This window comes from Stegostoma tigrinum, chromosome 8, assembly GCF_030684315.1.
Source record: "Stegostoma tigrinum isolate sSteTig4 chromosome 8, sSteTig4.hap1, whole genome shotgun sequence".
Classification (NCBI taxonomy): domain Eukaryota; kingdom Metazoa; phylum Chordata; class Chondrichthyes; order Orectolobiformes; family Stegostomatidae; genus Stegostoma; species Stegostoma tigrinum.
In genome coordinates, this window is record NC_081361.1 from 58464570 (window position 1) to 58484881 (window position 20312).

At 38.1% G+C, this 20312-nt stretch overlaps 1 protein-coding gene across 19 annotated transcripts in view; it reads left to right on the forward strand.

The window, feature by feature from the left end:
• nfia (nuclear factor I/A) overlaps positions 1–15967 on the forward strand; it is a 738669-nt gene extending 722702 nt beyond the window's left edge. For all 19 annotated transcript variants that reach the window (XM_048539762.2, XM_048539775.2, XM_048539772.2 and 16 more), the window contains one exon: positions 10211–15967. In XM_048539762.2, the coding sequence (XP_048395719.1) occupies positions 10211–10228 (18 nt within the window). In that variant the 3' untranslated portion in view covers positions 10229–15967. The remainder of the gene's footprint in view (positions 1–10210) is intronic.
• The last annotated feature ends 4345 nt before the right edge of the window (positions 15968–20312 follow it).

A 20312-nucleotide genomic window follows, 5' to 3' on the forward strand; every position in this document is an offset into this window, starting at 1 on the left:
CTCCTGCAGTCTTCCTCTACCAGGACCTCCAGTGCCACAGGAGAGAATCTAGGTGCCTTGTCCTTCATTGATTGACCCAACCTGCAATGAGCCAGTGTGTGCCAATCTGAGCATTCCATACCTTTCATGGAAGTCGGTGCTGAGCAGCCCACTTGGACACTTCCCCACAACAAATTGTGTCTGCTTAGCACTCGCATGCCAGCAGATTTCCAGTTAACTCCTGCAGGTACATCTGAGTCATGATAAGCATCAAATTGGCCAAAAAACGGTGTGCTAAGTCTGAGCTGTCTCACTACCTGTTACTATCAGTATTGCATCCACTTGACACTTCTTTTCACCTTTTGGTATGAATAAATACTATACTTATGTCATCCCGGATGTCATTTCTTTCCATTGTAGTTATGTGTCTTTTCTGAATGCAAATCGTTGCCTCTTTTAAGGCCACCCATTATTCAATTCCTATTTTGCCTTCCAAGCTTTGATTCCAGTCCATGTGGATAGAACTGTTAATGTCACTGAAACTAGCCCTGAAGTAAACACCAGAAATGTTAAATGATTTAAAAATACAGATGGATGGCTTTAAATGGCTCCTAATCATAGAATCCTTCATCCCTGTTGCAAGAACTGCCTACAACTCAAAAGCAGAAGGCCAGTTTTTTCTTATCAGCAACGTATCGATGAAAAGTGTTGCCTGGGCAGGGGAAAATCTAGCAGGGTGTAACATTCTCCCAAAATTGAACACAGTTAATTTTTCTTCCACAACCATTGAATCAAATACAACAAATACTTGTATATTTTTACTTTGGATGATTCATTGCACATTTTGATAACTTCTCAGAACTTAATGATGTTATGATCATTGTTTGCCATGTGTTCCTTGCTGAAACAAACTCTGTTTGTTCCACTTCAGTCCCTAGAACCATACCCTGGGAACTGTTTCCTTCCTTACTGTACTAGAATCTCAGTGATCAAGTTCTGTCGTACACATTTCAGGAACATTTTCAATCTTTGTACTTCATTGGGCTAGGTGGAGTTTCCCGTCCCCATTTTCACTATAGTTATTGAATCTTTCAGTTATTTGTCTGCATCTCGTTTGCACTATTTGATAGCTTATCCTTTCAGACATTTCGCCTTCATTCCATATTTACCAAACCCCGCAATACATGATGGTATTGCGTTCACTCATTCTTGCTGCATTTTGGGTTGTAAGCATAACTTATTTTCCTAAGACTTTCACCTCCACTATCAGTCAGATCTCAAATTAACATAACCCATTTTTTGACTGCTTCCAGGATTTTTTAAGTAAAACTAGAGCAGAAACTACTTGAGCTATAAAGTGGATAAATATTTTGGTCTCACTGTCACTGTGCTCTGTAATTACTGCATAATGACATAATTGCATGGTTACTTAATAAAATTATTGAATTTATATTGTGCAAGAACCTGCTTTTATTGGGAGGTAGCCCAGTCAATCAATTTTTTTCTGGATGGGGACAATTATTCATTATAAGTGGAAGTAGGTGTGACTATTCTCTTTTTTTAAAAATCTATTCTTTTCCAGAATGTTGGCATTACTGGCTGGGCCAGCCCTTCTTGTCTATTGCTAACTGCTCCTAACAAGGTGGTGTTGAATCACCTTCTTGAACCACCACAGTTTATTATATGGGTACACACACAGTGCTGTTGTATTGATGGACTGAAAGTGCGTGAAGGCGATCTTTACTCAAGGGATGAAGATTCAATACTGCTGTGGTAACGATTTCTTGGAATTAGTTTCAGAAAGTAGTGCTAATCATACTAAGTAATATTTATAGGTGCTATAAGAAATTGTTTCCTTATAAGTGTATTTGCTCAGAATTGGATTTGTGTAGCCCATGTAGGCTAAGCAAAGAGATGGCTACTACAACAGTAACACGTCATAAGTGGAGGTAAAATTAATCCTTTACTGCAGACATTTGAGAGAGGAAGCCTTCCTTCATTATCTTGTGGCCCACTGTCTGTATCGATTTTCTTCACCACAGTAGTATCACTTGTCATTGCTGTCTGACGTCTGTTAATTGAAGGATGACATCTACTCAGGATTGTGAGTTTCTGACACGGGTCTTCAAGTGACTGGTCAGGACAATTCTCAACTCTCAGATCTTTGGGTGTGTAAGTCAGTGGGTTCCTGAATGCAGGATTTTCTTCCTTTTCTTTCTGCTTCAATATTAAGGAGTTTAGAGTGCCATCCAGACAGTGTCTATCCATTGTATTTGGTTTTGCATGATTACAAACCATATGAATTAGGAACAGGAATCGATGTTTACCCCTTTTGAGCCTATCTTGCCATTCATAAGATCACAGTCTCAATTCCATTTTCCTACGATCCCCTGAGACTGACTGTGACCACTGCTTGCCTGAATGCTCGTAGAGCTGGCTTCAAGAAGGTCATTAGCACTTGGTCATTAATACAATTGTAATTCTTCCTTCTGTAGAGTCACTCTGGAGGTTATCCATGAGTGTTCTAACATACCAAGATGGGAAATAAAATAATTTCTTTCTGAAAATCACAAAGATCGTAGTCCTGGAGAGAGTGCTGTCCCCTAACCAGGAGCAAGGGGCAAGCCAATTTTTTAGAGCACTTCTTCCAGCCCCTTCCCCTTTTGGAGTGAGTGAAGGGTACCCTGAAGAACTACTCAATCGTAGGTACTGCTGCCCAAAAACTCCTGTATCCCATCACAGCTGGCTATCTATCTTGTTACATATTTCTTGTATGTGCAGCTTCTTGACTGGGGACTCCCACCTTCACAGGCCTTTTTCTTATCAATTATTAATCACCACAGAACTTGGCAGTTGATCTCTCTTTTTCTCATTTGTTCATCAGTTTTTATTGTCCATCTTAATTGCCCAGCATGCAGCAAAGACGCAACCACATTGCCGTGGGTCTGAAGTCATATGTAGGCCAGTGCAAATCTGAGCAATTCTGTGCGGACAATAAATGCTGGCTAATCCAGCGGTGCCCACATCCAATGAATATATATTTAAAGATAGCTTGAACTTTAGTTTGGTGCACCTTGGGACACTCACTGTCCACATGACCTGACAGTGGGCAGATTTTGATGATGTGTCAAACCGCAATGACTGGAACAACACTTCTGTAACTTTTGTTCTGCCTTCGCGACTCTGTGAGATGCACAGTCTTCCGTCACCTGCACTTCCACTGAAGACAGTTTGAACTGCACTTTAGCTCACACTTCCCTGCATCAAGCTAGCTTCCATGGTTGGCCGTACCAGGAACAAGAAGCTTCAAAGGATCATCTGAGTACATAAAGCTCTCCACAACTCCAATCGATGGAGGTTGCTAATTAAGAGTGAGATTTTGCAGCCTATAATCCTGAATTCAGAGGGCACCTGTGACACAGTGGTAGCATCCCTACCTATGAGGCAGGAGGCCTGGGTTCAAACCCCACTTGCTCCAGAGGCATGTAGTAACATCTCTGAACAAGTTGATTATAGAATGTATTATCCTGAATGACTATGCATAAGATATGGAGGAGGAGGAAAAATGACGGTATGTAAGTTAGTAATGTGGAAAATGATGCCTAACAAAAAAATCCTTCTTCTCAGTCTTGTAAATCTTTCTCCACAATGCCATCTTCCTGAGAAAAACTTCAAATGACATTTCATTACTGCTGCTGTAAGACACATCTTCAAGTAACAGCAAGACACACGCCGAGGAGCTGCACTGCACAGCAGAAAAGTACAGAGTCAGCAAGTTTTATTGATTAAAAGCTAACCTTAAAGTGGCTCTCTGAGCATGTGGATAGACTATATGGGAAAAAATGTCACTGGTTGATTTGTAGATCTAAATGAAGCAACCTTCACACTGACTTTTGAAAAATGTAATGAAATACAAGGGAGCTGCTGAAGTATTTCATCAAATGCCAATAGCTTTCGGAAAAAAAAGGAAAATCTGTATGCAGTTGGAGGTCCCTTATTTGCACAAATCCTTTTATTTGGAGGTTGGTAGTTTTGAGTGTTTGGAGAAAAATGCAATAATTAAGCCATTGTCTAATCTTCCCATATGCTTGAGAAAGAAAATTAATTAAATATACAAGTGTTGCTCTTTGGACCGTGGTCTCATTTACAGCATGGGCCATAAATTAGGCAGAATAAATACTTCAATGTGTCGGCAGTAGAGATGCTACGTCAGAGCGGCTCGAAGGCTGGTGGGTGGAGAGCAGAGTGTTTCTTGATAATGATAGTCACGTCTAGGTCTGTCTGGTAACCAATGGAAACCAGACATGATCTAACACCAGGATGAACTTGAACTTGGGGGACTTAAAAAGGGAACAATAGACCAGAGTAATCAATAAAGCATATTTCTGTGAAGGATTACAGCACTGCTCTTGGGTAACCTTGCCTGCCAGGCAGTGAATAGTAAAGAGTGGGAAAGAGTCTTGTTTTAATTTAAGAGAATGGGCAGAAGCACTGCAAACTAAACACACTGCAGTAAAGAGGGAAGCAAGGTGCTGTGTTCAATTGCACCCCCTGCTGACAAAAGCTGGTAATATTTTACACAGGACATGGCTTTTTAATTAAGAATGCTTGTAGTACCGCATCTTTCACTTTAAGCGACGTTCATTTTTGTTCACTTTAACTGTAAACCCCATTTTTTGAGAAGTTGTCCAAGCACACATTATGCATGTTTCTTTATTTCCCTTTGGGTTTCAGAGAGTTCACTTTTAAGTGTTAGAGATGTTTTCATAGGGCTGTAAAATATGGTGACAAAGTACGGAGATGATTAAATAAATGCATTACATATGTTGGTTAAAGTTTTAAAGGAGCTTGGCTTTGTTTAAGAAAAAAGTACATAAAACTTAAAAATTTTCAACTGTGTAAAGAGTTAAATAAAATACGCTTTATTGGCTGTAAACCACTTCCTTAAAAATGCACAAATGCACACTTCTTTTAAGAATAATGCATTAAATTTAAAATGCTGTATTAGTAATCTTTTTCCCTTAAACTGTACATCCTTATTGGCTAACAAAAGAATAGAAATGGCAAGACTGAACACCAAACTTCAAAGCATACATGCTAAATGCCAGATAAAGATAGAAATTGCCGGAAAAGCTCAGCAGATTGGCAGTGTCTGTGGAGAGAAATCAGAGTTAAAGTTTTGTGTCGAGTGACCCGTCCTCCGTAACGTTCACTCTGATTTCTCTCCAAAGATGCTGCCAGACCTGCTGAGCATTTCCAGAAATTTCTATTTTTGTCTCTGATTTACAGCTTGCGCAGTTCTTTCAGTTTTTATTTTATAATAAGTGCCAGCCAATTGCTATTCTGCTGAAGCTACTGTATTTCCTTCACATAAAGTTGCTAATTGATGCTAGTGTGCATTAAAATCTGTGCACTCCTCTGATGTTGAATACTGAACCTTGCACTTTTTAGCACAGGCAATATGGCAGTAAAATGGTTATGTTACTTGTAATCCACTATCTAGATTTATAGGACATGTGTTCAGAGTCCACCATGATGGTTTAGGAACTCGATTTTTTTTTCAAAGAGCTCAGCTGGTGCCAATGTCCCAAGATTATTCAACAATCTGACCACTTCAAGCGAAACTTCTGCCATGCTGTACGGTCTGGATCATTTGTAAATCCAGCACTCTGAAGTGACCCATGCAGTTGTATTAAACTTCTAAAAACATATACTGTAATGGTTCAGAAACAAAATCAGCCACCAATGTATTAGGGCAACAAAGGATCAATAGCATATGTTCGGCAAAAATGTCCAAATCTTGAAAATGTATAACAAAATAAGCCAGAATTTCTTTGAAGTGAGTATTATGTCGTAGACACTGAATTATCCACATGGCCTAACACAAAGTGTAAATCTGCAGGTCTGTAACATGTGATGAAAGTTTTGTGAAGTTATCATAATATCACCTCCCTAATGACCTGTTCCTCAATTCATTGCTCCTAAGCTATACTTACCATGAAGACTTCTGACACTATTTGTTTCTTGTGAAACAGGAATAACCACTCATTACTAATGAAACATACTTTACAAAATTCTTGGAATGGCAATGATGGAAACACCTAAAACCACAAACCAAATATTCAAACTATTGCCCCCAAATCCCCATTTTCTCCCCTATTGGCACTTAAACCTGACAGCGATGATAAAATGTTAGTAGTGGAGATCAGATATTAGATTAAAGATTGAAAGAGGAAAAAGGTGGTAAATCACATGGCTGGACTCAGAATATTTGACTCTCACGCCAGCAGTTCCAACCTCCAAATGTGCTAAACCCTTCTGAGCAGGTTTGTGACAGTTTGGTGATGAAAGAGGTTAAACCTTTGATAGAGTTATTGAGTTTGGTTGGCTCCTTCTTCTGGGCAGTCTTCTTGCAGTATGCTAACAATCAGGCACCACAACACGGCTCCTCATTGAAAATGGTCTTCCGGATTGACCTTTACTGCTCCACTCACTGTTATCTGTTCCATGCTTCAAGCAGCATGCCATTGGTTCCTTACTCGCAGTATGTTTCCTGTCTGGGAGCAATCCTTTCTATGACCTCACTGCTCAAGCTCAAACCATGAAATGAAAACATAAGGCCATGGGGTTTGGCTTTATAACTACAGCCCCTTGTTTCCCCTCCAGACTGTAACCTTTCGCACCAGTAGTTTTTGACCTGTAGCATTCCTTCTTAGCTTTGTATGGATTTCTATGATGTGGGAATTCCCAATTAGAGCTAAAGCTGGCTGGCTTCAGCATCATCTTCCCAGCAATGTGCGGGGGTGGGGAGGGGAAGGGGTAGATGCTGGACTGATTTATAAAACTTATACAGAATATATAAAGTGAATAAGTTATCTTAAATAAGTTGTTTTGTAAAAACAACTTTGGCCTTAGTTAGTTGCAGAAGGAGAATCTTCGCTAGAAAAAATGGATAGGGTTAGAACAATATTCATAGTCAAAAACTCATCTGGGCTGCATTTCATTTGGACAGCAGTAGTTCTGAAGGCAGGCCAAGCAAAAAAACCAGGGGGAACCCCATGAGTACCAGTCAGGCAGACCCCAGCAAGGGGGGAGGAGGATATGCAAGGGGTCTAATGTTGGGGACGTGATGTGGTTTTTCAGCAAATACTAGTATTGTTGAACAGTCTCCCACTTATTCAAGGGGCTCCTTCGCCTGCCCACCATCGCACTCCACCCCATGCCTTTCTTCCCCATTCTAAGGCACCTCCACCCCCGTACACCATATCTCATCTCACTCTCATGCATTAGATTAAATTCTTTCAAAAAAGGAAGCTCTGATTCAGACAAAACAGATAATACTGTTAGCCGTTGGTGGGTGAACACTTCGGTGTCAGCAGTCACTTGCACTAGTTCTGGGCTCAATATTTCTCAGGGAAGAAGAAGATTAGCAGGCAACATGATAAAGGTTATCAATTAGGAAGAGTTTTTTAAAATAAGTTGTATCACTGGATCAGTAATGCAGAGGCCTGAATTAATATTCTATGTTGTGTTCCACCACTGTAATTGGTGGAATTTAAACTCAATTAATAAATCTGGGATATAGATATTGTTAATCAATCTGTCATTGGCGCACCTCTGGAGTCAGTGGGAGTTGAACTTCCTTCATGCTCAGAGGTTGGAACACTACAACTGCATCACCCTCTAAATCTAGGATCCATGCTGGCCTCAGTATTGGTTCTTATGACAGCTATCATTGATTGCTGCAAAAACCCACATAGTTGACTCATATCCTTTGGGGAAGGAAATCTGCTGTCCTCACCTGGTCTGGTTTATGTGTAACTCCAGTCCCACTGCAATGTGGTTGATTCTTAATTGGTGTCTGAAATGGCCTCTCAAGCCATTCAGTGCAAGACGAATTAGGAGTGGGCAAAAAATACTGGTTTTGGCAGCAACACCTACATCCAATCAAAGAATAAGGAGAAAAAAAACAGAATTAGATTATTGAAGGAATTTGTTTTAGCTGTGTTGGAAATTAACTTCCACATGGAGTGACTGAAACAGGACACATTGATGCATTTAAAGCAAGGCTTAATGCATTCACCAGGAAGAAAGGACTAGTACAAAACAGGAGCACTGTAGGAAGAGGGAATTTATAATCAGAAATTTATCCTCAAGGCAGATAGCAAATATCGGGAAAATTGTCAGTTTCATGTGCCCACCTTGGGAAAAACCAGCTCCATGGTTGCAATCGTCTTCATCAGAGGGAGGCCACCATCTGAAGTCAGGCCAGCTGACTCCAGAAAATATTCGGACATAGCCATTACCGAGGTGGGTTTTTAAAAGTTATTGTGAAATGTTGTCCCATCTGTAAACCTAAAAGGCCTTGTCAAATAATAAAAACAGCCCCTTTGGCCTTCATTCCTCATAATCGCTCACACACCCTTCATGCCAAGAATTTTTTCCCCTCAGACAACCCCCAGAATCTGTTCTAATACATGCCCTCCTCACCAGCTCTCCCATGAACCGTATGCACTCCATTGCAAGGGATAGCACTGTCACACCATTCACTCACTGCAGAGAAGCAATGAATCTGACTGACAGTTGACTATGTTAATAAAAACTTAAATGGATTCATTCATAACTATGAGATTGATACCACAGATCAGACACCAGAGCCACCAATCTAGCAAGGACTCATGTTTCAGCTCTCTCATGGTTTTCTGGACTCTAAGTTCAGGATGCAGTTCGCTCTAAAAGACAAGTTTTCAGTACTGTTACTGGCTCAGAAATGTTATGACGCACCTGAGCATCCTGTCTCTTCAGCTGTTTTATCATGCCATGTGGAGTAAATTGAATTGCCTGAACACTACTTTCTGTAATGTTGTGGACCTCTGGAGGTGGATGAGATGGGTCTTCTCATTGGTAGTCTAGCTGAAGGTGGTTGCAATTGCTCAGCCTCATCTTTTGCACTGATCTGTTGGACTCAGCGTTTGGTGTGGATGGGGATTTTGGAGCCTCCTGTCTCAGTGGTTTAATTGTCCACCATCATTCAAACTGGATGATGACAGAATTTCAGAGTTTCCATTTGGCCCATTGGTTGTGACTTTAACTTTTAACTTTTCAGCATGTATGTTGCAGCTTTGCTGGACTGGCACCAGACTTCTAGGTACTCCTCGCATTGCATCTGACATGCTTTCCTATATTAGATTTCATTGCTCTTCACTCCACAGAATTGATTGACTACTTTGTTACAAAATATATTTGAGCGTTCTGCCATGTTCCTACCTCAACTGATGTTTTAGGTGGGGAGTTGTTTAGGATTTTTTAAAAAGATTATTTTGCACCTAAAATCCACTTTGTGTCTTCAGTGAGGAAAAAAAAATACCAAAAGTGTATCATCATGATGGTAATACATAGATAAATTTGACCAAGCTTGTTTGTTTGCTGTCAAGTTTAAATCCTGTGAATCATTTCGGAGTATGTTTTACTTGTTACAGACCTATTTAACATCCGACAAATGCTTCAACAACCGGAGTAACATCAAAAGATGCATTATGATCTCGAGAAACAAATAAAACTATACCTAGCAATCATGTAAATTTCTATAAAGTTTATTCGAAACTGAAGAACTTATTTAATTTGTACAGATTTCCAGAATGACAATTATCTAATAGAATGGCAATAAAACGCTTGAGGGACTGAATTACATGAGATTCCTCAGATTTTCCTTGCATTGCACAGTTAATATTGTCATAGTGTAATAAGAATAGATACGTGTGAAAGCTGAATCATAACCCTTTACCTTTCTTAGAATATTTTTATGAAAAAAATTGAGTGATAAAAATGTAAAATGTTTTTAATGTTTCCCAATTCAATTAATGCCTGAAAGCAAAAACTAAGTTCATAGTTCCAGCAGCAAGATTATCACAGTTATGCTCTGACCTGCTATACACATTTGAAAGGGCAAATGGTAATGGATTTTCTACTCTGCTAACGGTATTCCTTTTAGAATCTTGGATAAAGTGTGTATAATGCACAATGTCAAAGCTTAGTGCTCGTATAAAGAGCCTAGAGTCATTATTGTGAAAAAATCAATATTCTATGAATGTTTCATCTTCAACTCCAATTTAACTGCTGAAGAAATTGCATATATATTTTTGGAAAAGCTTTAAGAAGTAAGAGACTACTTTTAGCGTGTTGCATGTTGCTAATTGCTATCTAATCTAATGTTATTTTTTCTTTCTTCCAGTCCTGGTACCTGGGATAAAGGCCATAGCTTCCCGCCACCCAGCAGACAGATCACCTGATCCCTTCCCAACTCTGTAACATGGGAGCAAGACATCTTCACTTCAAGCTGTGGGGGGAGGGGAGATCAATAGAATTTCAACAGAAGAAATGACATGAAACAGCATGCCTAAAGGCTGAATGATGAAGACCATAGCAGTGGATTTACTTAATAAGAACTGGTCATACTCGTCATTTTTGTTACCGTGCTATTGATATGTAAGGGTCTGTTACTGAGGAGCTGAAATACTTAGGCTCTGTTAGAAATTGATGAAGTGTTTTAATAGTAGAACATAGTAGGCATAGCAAGGTAGTTTCTCATACCGGATAGAAATAGTCCGATATCACTTACTGACTGTATGATTATTATACAATTATGTAGAGTCTAACTATTTCAGGCTATCTCGAGCAAGCAGGGACCCTCAACAGGTAAAATATTAGTGAAAGATAATGAAACACACGTGTTTTGAAGTTCCATAGCTAAATCCTGCAAGATACAAAATACTGCAACACCATGGAAATAGCTAGGGCAGCTTTCTCTGCAACATATCACAAAATACAGCTCTTCTTTTTTTCCAGAAAATTAATTGAACTCAAACACAGCTATATACTGACGTACATCAGTTATCATGGCTCGAAAAGGCATCCTGAAAGGTATATAAAATTCAAATATCTCATAGCAAGAAGATTAAAATGCTGCATTCACACCAATTTTTTTTGTTTTATTTCTCTGACATTTAATAAGAAAAATGTTAAAAATAAGAAATCCATGCAAACTGGGGAGGATGGTCTGCTTTGATTGAAACTGACAGGAATCAATCAAAAAAGGTTTAATTTTTTTGATTAATTGAGTAAAGTGCAATTTCATTGGATAGTTAAATAACTTTGTATGATAGAGATTGTTGAAAATTCTATTTTTGTTTTCCAAGTCCTCCCACCCCAGGACTCTAAACTATCGGGGTAAAATCATAGCCTTGCAAGAAAAAAAGGGGAGCTATTTTTTGCTTTTTTTATTTTTTTTAAAATAAACTTGCATCCCTCAAGTAAACTGAAGGAAGATTTAAAAAAAAAATTAAAAAAAAGCTAATGGTGCTTTTACCAGATCATGTAAACTACATTCAAAATTATAGCTAATCGTTGTTTTAACTAAGCACATAATGGAAAATCGCCACATTGTACTACAAGTAAATTTCTTTCCAAGTTCAAAGACACAGTATGCGGATTGAGATCTTGACAAATTTATTAGTGTTCCACCTTAGAACGCTGGAATTCAGATCCACACATTATATCTAAGAATCTATCCGTATTGACTTAAGCAACTTGTACATGTAAGTAATAAAAAAACATTGCATTGAAATAGATTTTTGACCAAACAGCAAAGCAAGCCCTCATCCATGCTATGAGGTGGGCTTTGCAAATATTTAACAAACCATTTTCCCATGGTATACCAACCGTATATATTCTCTGCTTGGCTTGCCAGCCAAACAGACATTTAAAATGCATGATCTAGTGTTAGTGACTAATTTTTATATAGACAATGTAGGAAAAATGTATAGTGCATTATGACACAAGAAATATAATCCCTATTCCGGGCACTTGCCTTTTGAAACGTACGTGTTGGGCCTAAGAAAAAGGGCCTGTACTACTGTCCTATACAATCAGTAAACAGAAAGTCTTGGGAAGACACTTTTGCTCCTCACTTTTTCCCTAATGGAATAAGTTTCTTGATTTGCACGAATAATATGAAAAAATTCCGCATCAATGTGCCTTGCCCTGGATAGCAATTATACGTGGAATCATTGCACATGTTCCTATAATGTAACAATCCTCTTGGGTCTTTTCCTGGTGTAGCAATCAGAGACACTTTTTAAATGCGACATTGATGTCAGCCATTGTAAAGTTTCAACATGTAGTAAACAAATCAGTTTTGCCGCATATAGGATTAGATTTCATTGTCCTGTACGGTCAGTGCTTTTGAAATCTGTAGATGCTAGTGTATCAATATTTTTTGGATGTTGCTACATTTTAATATTATTTGGTGTCTTCCTTTGTTTTCCCAGATATATGAAAAAATATGCAATACCTGATTTATCATGTAGAAATGCTTAGCAAGTTTTACTTTTAATTTTTTTTATTTGACCAAAGTTGGTGCTGCTGTTAACGCAGTCTGTTAGGTGTTTGTCTTGTAAATTATAAACGCTGAATGCACAGACAGAAAGGGCTCTCCTTAGAGTTGCAGTAGAACTGTGAAGCACTAAGCTGAACCCTGCTCCAACAAATTTCAGAACAGTTTGTTCACATTTGAGCCTTAAACTTTCATTCAAATCCCAGACCCATTTTTTTTCTCAGCATAGCAGACTGCAAGGAACTTGCATTCAAGAAAAATCAAAAAATGCCCATTTTATATGCACATTTGAAACTTCCAAGTTTTCAAATTGTTTACTGATTATGTATATTAAAATGATTGAAACAAGTTTCTGGATTTTGATAGGTGTCTACTAAGTGGTGAGTAAGTGTTCCACAATACTGTATTGTGTGATTGTAATTGTTCGATGTAATTTCTTGTAATCCACATCCTTAGCCTTCCTTTAGCACGTAGCTGGGCATTACATTGACATATGTGCACTATAAAGAGCAGCTTGCAGTGCTTCACAGTGAAGGAAATAGCACGGACAAACTTTTTTTGTAAGAACCTTGTTAAAAGCCAAGGTTTAAGAGTAGAATTGGTTGTACATACAAAATAATAAGTAAAAGAAATTGCACCCTGTTTTTAAAACAGTTTTAAAAAAAAGCAATAGTTCGGGCAGTTTTTTAAAATTTTTTTTTCGTTGGTGAGTGCGATTAGTCGTGGCTGCAAAGCAAGGAAAGAAAAAAAGTTGAGCTGCCCATTCAGCAGATTTGTAATTTGTATGTTGTATAGTTGTATTAATTACACTGATTTAATCTGCCCTATTTTGTAATGCAGGAACTTTTGTAACATTGTTAAAATGAGAAAAAAAAATCTGTCAACTTAGCTTAGTGGATTTTCTGATTGTTTGTTATAAGGCAGCATTCGTAGTATTGCTATTCCTCTGGGAACTGGATTTGAGTTTAAAACTTTCCTGTTTCCTTTTTGTATGTATTTAAGTACTTTATTTTTCTTCTTCGATTGGTATGGCATATTCCTATACTTATAAAGTGTAGGCTACTGAAGAACCATTGTAAATGGATATTACATGCTGTATTTTTGAAGGTATTTGTTGTTTCAAGTCTGAAAGATGCTAGGGGAACCTGAACAAATTTAAAGTTTAAAAAGGAAAAGTTTTTTAAAAGGTTTGAAAAAATGATAGTGTGTAGGCAAAAGCGTAAAGGATGAAACAGACTGGGGTTGTAAGTATTATTAAGCTAACTCTCTTCCACAGTATCAAGCAACGAACACAACAAAATGAGAATTCAGTTTCATTCTGGAGGTATAGACAGCATGTCATTTTGTAAATCCACGAGAAGTGTGATTTTTCTTTCTTTCCCGCTCCCCATGCCCTCCCCCTTCCCCTTCCCCTTCCCCCCTCCACCACCACCAACCTCCTCAAGCTGGTTAAATGTTACCTTAACCCACTGAGTATTGAATTATCATTTCTAGAATGTAACCGTAGAATGTTGCCAAGGTAGAAAAAGAACAATGTTCATGTCTGCAACATCAGGTTAGAAATGTATGTTTTTGTCTTTTTTATTTGTACAAAACAATGATCATGGTTTTTTTTGTCTGACAATAAGTCTGCAGTTCTGATTGACCGATTTCAGAGTCAAGGTTGAGCTTAGTCAAATAACAGTAGTGCCAGACTAAAAACTGCCTGAAGCGCTAGATCAGCTTTTCTTTACCAGAAAGGGAGGGAGAGGGATAAAGACCACACAAGAATAAGATTTCCTCTCAGAAGCATAGTTTGCAGAACTCAGTCAGCCCGCAGGAATATGCAAGTTCCATGACAGGTTGTCTCACCTTTTTCTTCATGCATTTTGCAGCTTTGTAGTGGCAGTGTTGTTAAAATATATACTGGACAAAAAAAAACAGATACACAGCTTGAGACAGTTTTTTTTCCTTGTGGTGATTTTTGGAATGTCAAACAATATTACACTTTGAATTGTGTCTCTGGAAATATCTTTGATAGAAGGCCTCCATGGAACAAAGTACCATAAGAACATGACTTTGAGTTTGGCTTGATAATATAAGGAGAGCTTTAATGGCACCTGGCAGGATTCAGATGCACTAAAATTAAAAAGTCTTGTCTTGAGAGTAATGCATGCATCAGCGTTTGACAGTAAAATTCAGCTTTGCAACTGCAAACCTAGGCTGTATAACAGTTCAGCTCGTAACTTAGGAAGTCTTTTGAATAAAAAAAAGTTTAAAATCTTTCCAGCCAGTACCGAAAATTGCTTTGATGTGTAGCAGGTAACATTGAAGCTGTCCATAGCACTTAATTGTAATGAATACTGTGTCATCAACTTTATAATTAAATTTACTGTTAAATGCAAATCCATTACATGGTGCTATTACAGGCTGGCAATGAAATGTGACAACTTGGGCTCACTTCACTTGCTTTATGACAGTGTAAATGTGTAGCAGTGTTTTCTGCATGGGAACTATGCACAAAATCTATCGTTAACCTTGGTATCTATTGAGTTTACGTCAATCCTTGCCTTTTGTCATTATTATAAATGCCAGCTTTAGATAAAAGAAAGAAATAAGAATACCAGCATATTACCTGAAACATTACAAAAAGTGGTGCCTGTGAAATCTGTATTATATGAATCTTCTGAACTACAATTTTCTACAACGGTCGCCTTCGCTGTCTGTCAGAACCTTCTCCTGATGATTAAGCAAATGTAAAGTAACCATACAATATTACTGCATGCTATTCCATAATGCTTATTGAGCTGTATAAATATTACTCAAGTTTATGTTAGTCATTTTTTTTTCCTGACTTGGTTCTTGTCAGATAGTTTTAAAGATATTTCACTGAGAACACATCTTTCTATTTTGGGGGTGTTTTCAGTATTTTTCGAGGTAATACATTTACTTTTTAAAAACATTTTCAGTATTACTTTTTTGTTTGTTTATTTTGCTTCACCCTAGGGGGTGGGCACAGTTCAAAATTTAGAAACTGTGTACCCGACAACACTTACCTGAAAGTTACCTATAAGTGGCATCGCACGCGATTCAGTTTAATTTTTTTTAATGACGTCTGTGCATTTACCGTCCCATTACTGTGCAGCAGTGCTGTTTTGTCTGGGTTAGAAGCTCCTTTCCCAACAGAAGGACTTAAAAGAAATTTAGATCTTTGGGAGCAGGTAGCACTTTAACAGGCGGGTGAATGGGTACCCGTGCCCACCCCTACCTTCACACCAGAGCACGTATTTTTAAAACGAGAAAAAGTGGCTGTTTAGTTTCATGCACGGTTGAAAATTTACTTTAGATGAATTCAGTAAAAATGTTGTGCCTCTAGTACTGGCAATGATTCTGTTCTCGTGGTCATTTTTAAAAAAAAAACGTGTATGTGAAAGTATGTTATTGGTTGAGAAACACTGTGGGCATCAATTCTTACTCAACTAAATCTCTGCAAGTTTTGAGCTGGTGTGGATTAGTTTAACTCTTGTATTCAACCATAGTGCTACCACCTTCTCACATTACAATACGATTACTGGAAGCAAGTGCTGCATTTCCTATGCAACATAAAAAGGAAAATAAAATGCTAATGCTACTGTACTTTGCATTCATGTCTCATTTTTATGGTGTCTTCAGTTACAGTGGCAAACAACATCCTATAGAAAACTGGAGCTTGGTGATGCCCAGCAGGGTATTATTCCTGTCTAAGGGCATAAGCAAGTCAGGCAATGTGTGTAATGGCCTACTCTGTACTTTGCCAAAGTTTGAATTTCACATGCTGTGATTCCTTGTTCTGTCTGAGCAACCATACATTTTTATGTTTCCAAACATGACCGTCCAGTTACAGTACTGACAAAATAGTTCTATTAGCACTCTATTATTACAGAGCATCCTGCTACTTAAATTGCTCATTTTCTAGATTTCTCCCTTCCATAAGATGATAATTGTGACTATAATTCATTCATTCATTCAATGTGAATTGCTTCAAGATGTTAATGAGAAACATAAAAAAGTGTTGTATAAGGGTTACTCTTTTTCCTTGCTTCTGAGGAGACCTTTTTTTAAAAAAAGTAGAGCGATTAAGTTGATTGTTTAACTTGCTTCAAAAAGAAAACTTCTGCCTTCCATTGTTCATATGATATGGGGCATTTATAATTCAGTTTCTTACTTGACCACGTACTTGTTTTGATTTTTAAATCTCTTTCGTGGGCTACATCGCACTGAAACAAACAGTTTGGCCCAAACAATCTGTTCCAGTATATATGCTTCATTCCAGACTCCTCTTTCTTCAGCTACATCTACATTCATAACTCTCTATTCACCTCTCCCCCAGATACTTGTTATTCCCTTTAAATGCATCGTACTTTGGCTTCCTTTCTTCTACAGTGTTAAAGTGTAGAATTTTATTCTGCATAAATTTAATTCTGTAACAGGTATTTCTGTCTCTGGAACACATCACCACTGCCTTAGCTCATCTGCTGCTGAGATTGTCATTCGTGCCTTTGCAATGTCTGGATTTGACTAGTCCAACTCCTTCCTGCTGACTTGCCACATTTTAACTTCTGTAAACTCAACGTCATCCAAAACTCTGCTGCCTGTGTTCTAACTTGTATCCCTGTGTACACTGCAAATATATACCTCAGGGAGGAGCCCCTGACTGATATTCATTACACAGGAATGGTTGTAGTTAGATTTTGGAGATAGGGTAACTCTTTGTTCTCTATTATTGTTATATGCAGTTATTCAAAATGAATGACCAATATACCCAAAGTGAATTTCTTTATGGAAATAATGAGAGGAATCTTCCATCTCCTACGATGGAATGGGAAATGGTAAGAAATGTGGGCAAAAATATCAGAATGTTGGCATTGAGAAAATAATTGCCCGTTTTCCCCTTAAGGTTTAAATAAGACTTGCGTCATTTGCATCTCATTATTAGCCCAATTTGCCTCACCTCCATGCAGCTCCCAGTTCTCCCTTTGAGAAACCTGCCAGTGCCGAATCCTGGTGTGAGAGTTAGAGTGGGCACCTGGTGGTTACAGCTTGCCATTTGCTTCTCCAGGATTTCATAGAAACCCTACAAGGTGGAAACTGGCCACTCAGCCCATCAAGTCCATTCTGTCCCTCCAAAGAGCATCCCACCCCAGTTCACAAATCCAACAAATTATTAGAATGTTTTTACGTTTGTTCATCACTGCATCTTTACCAAGGCTCTCACCTTGACTGAACTCAGGTGAAATCCTTTCACTGTGAGTACACGACCCATGTACCCGAATTCAGGCATCTTCAATTGTACCTTTTTCTTCATCATTGTTATCACAGCTTTTCTTCTACTGTTCTCTGGTGACACACATGTCAGGCAGTCCTTGGCAGATGCTGAGTTGCTGTCCCACTCTTATCCATTTTGAAATTGTATTCACCAGTGAAATATTTGAGAGCTCTGTTGTTTTCCAGAATATGACTCGCCACCAATGCCTTTGTTGCCTGCCAAATACCTAAGATATCCTCTGGTTGCTGTAGGGTTAGCAGGCTAAGCTTTTGTCTTGCCTCAGCTGAGCTAAGTCGATTTCTTTAACAAGTACTATCTAAAGCACTCTATCTTCTTCATTCCTATAGCATTGGGCCCTCAGCTTCATTTATTCCCTTGCATTCACTAACATCATATCGACTTAACTGTATCTTTCAGGGCTTCATTTTTGGGTTGTCACCTTGAGCCACCTCTCATTTAAAAACTCACAGTGCATAAAGTACCAGTGTACATCTGTGACTTCACGATTGATTGATCTTCTGCAGTTATCATTCTGACAGTCACAAACTATTTGTAATATAATGTGTTTTATGATGTAGAGTGATTCATCAGAATTATCAGATTCATCAAAAATCTATAGCCATCTTTCTATTGTTGCTTTAATTCTTTCTAGCTAAGCATGTGCATGCCAAGTAATTCCGTTCATCCAGCTCCACACCTTGTTATCAGCTTTCCTGCTCCTAAGATGCTGCTTGGCCCACTGTGTTCATCCAGCTCCACACCTTGTTACCCTGCTTTTTGGAGTATTGCTTCCCCATACTGCATGTTTCCTCTTTTATCTTGGTCTACATGGGCTGATATTTTATGTGGTGCCCTCCACAGCATTTGCACCCTCTCCTCTAGACTTTATCTTCCTGCTGGTTCTTTTGCAAATATTTATTCCTTGTTTTTTCTAATATAATGTTCTCCAGTTGGAAATATCTGTCAGCATAATGCAAAGCCTCATATGTTGTATTAATATGCTCTGCCTGATTATTTACAACCTCAGAGTTTCTGTACATCAACAGCTTTCTTAACAGTATATTTCTCCTCTATCAACAGATGTACTCTCACGATAGGATCTCTCATGCCTCAGACACTCCATCTCTGATTAGGTCATCTTTCAATTGTACAAACACTCAACATTCACCTAGATATGCCAGTGTCATCACATACCAATCAATAATCTCTCTCTTCCATGAGCTCTGATATTGAACACACTGTTCATAAATAATAATAGTAATATGGATTTCAAAGTATACCTTCAAAAATATTCCTCCCTGGTCCTCTGAAATCTAGGCTGTGATGCAACTTGTGGCACTGTTTTCCCAGCTTTGATAGCATTGTCAATCTCATTTATTCTGTTTTTATTTAATTTTGTGGTTGTTTCATAGATTTGCCGCACCGTTGACAGCTGAACAAAAATCAGTTCTGTCCCATTTTTCCTTTTGTTTCCATGGCAGTAGGGAATGGAAAAGCAACAACCATTCTGATTCACCTGTCGCTACAAAGCTTTAGACAATTTTAATTATTCCTTGATGTTTTAAACAATGGCTATCTCTCTTACTGTTTCAAAACTCCACACAATTTCACTTGAAAACATCTGATACCATGTTGCATGTTGTGTGTTTCAATGGTTGCCACATGTTAATGTGAAAGTGCCTAAAGCAGAAGTAGAGGTCACTTGACTACGGCAAGTTACCCAATACACTATGCACAGATGCATTTCTCCAAACAAATAAGAAGCAAAGAAGATCATGGAAGCTACTGAACAGACAATGTCTAGTGTGACTTAGGAACAGTAATAGATTAAAATGATTGAAGAAGCTAAGTTAGTTCATAACCAACAACAATGGAGTCAAACAACAACTTCAATATTGCTGATGGACAGGGTGTTAGTAATAGTTTTGTGTAAACAGACTCCAAATAAAATGGTAGAATTCAATTCACCCCAGAAGTCACTTGTCATTGTATAATCACATTAAATTTTCAGGTAAACATGGTGTCACAATAGATGCAACTTTATTATATCCCCAAAATGGCCCATGTAGATTCATATGGCATGGAAACAGACCTTGGAATGCAATGTATTATAAAGAGTTTGGAAATTCATATCTACTGTATTCATAGTCCCGAAGATGTCTCTAGCACCTTTTCGACCTCTGCTTTAAGAATTATTCACGGCAGCTATTGATAGCTTAGGTCGGTTAATGGGAATTTATGTCCTAGAATGACGGTCTAACACCTTTAATAGCTTGCTGGAATTTGCCAGTAATGGAGACATGTGTACTGTACATGCATTAAGATATTTTAAAATGCGGCATTAAATTCTGCCATAAATCCCTTGATGCATTCCAATGCTACTTCAAATTAACTAGGGCAAGGCCTCTGTAAAGTGGTGGCATTCTGCTGGCTGCAATGTAATACAGTACATTGATGTATCACCATATAATCCAACTGGATATCTTAGTAAAAGTTTTGTTTTCAGTAGCTTATTATAATTTATTACCTTTAAATTTTAAAATCCCTTTTTTGTGAGAGAAACCATTGGATCTAAAAAGAACATGCTTGGAATGATGTATTTCTTTGTTTTGTACAAAACATCACTAATAAAATTTAGGCGCGGTTTTATGAATTTAC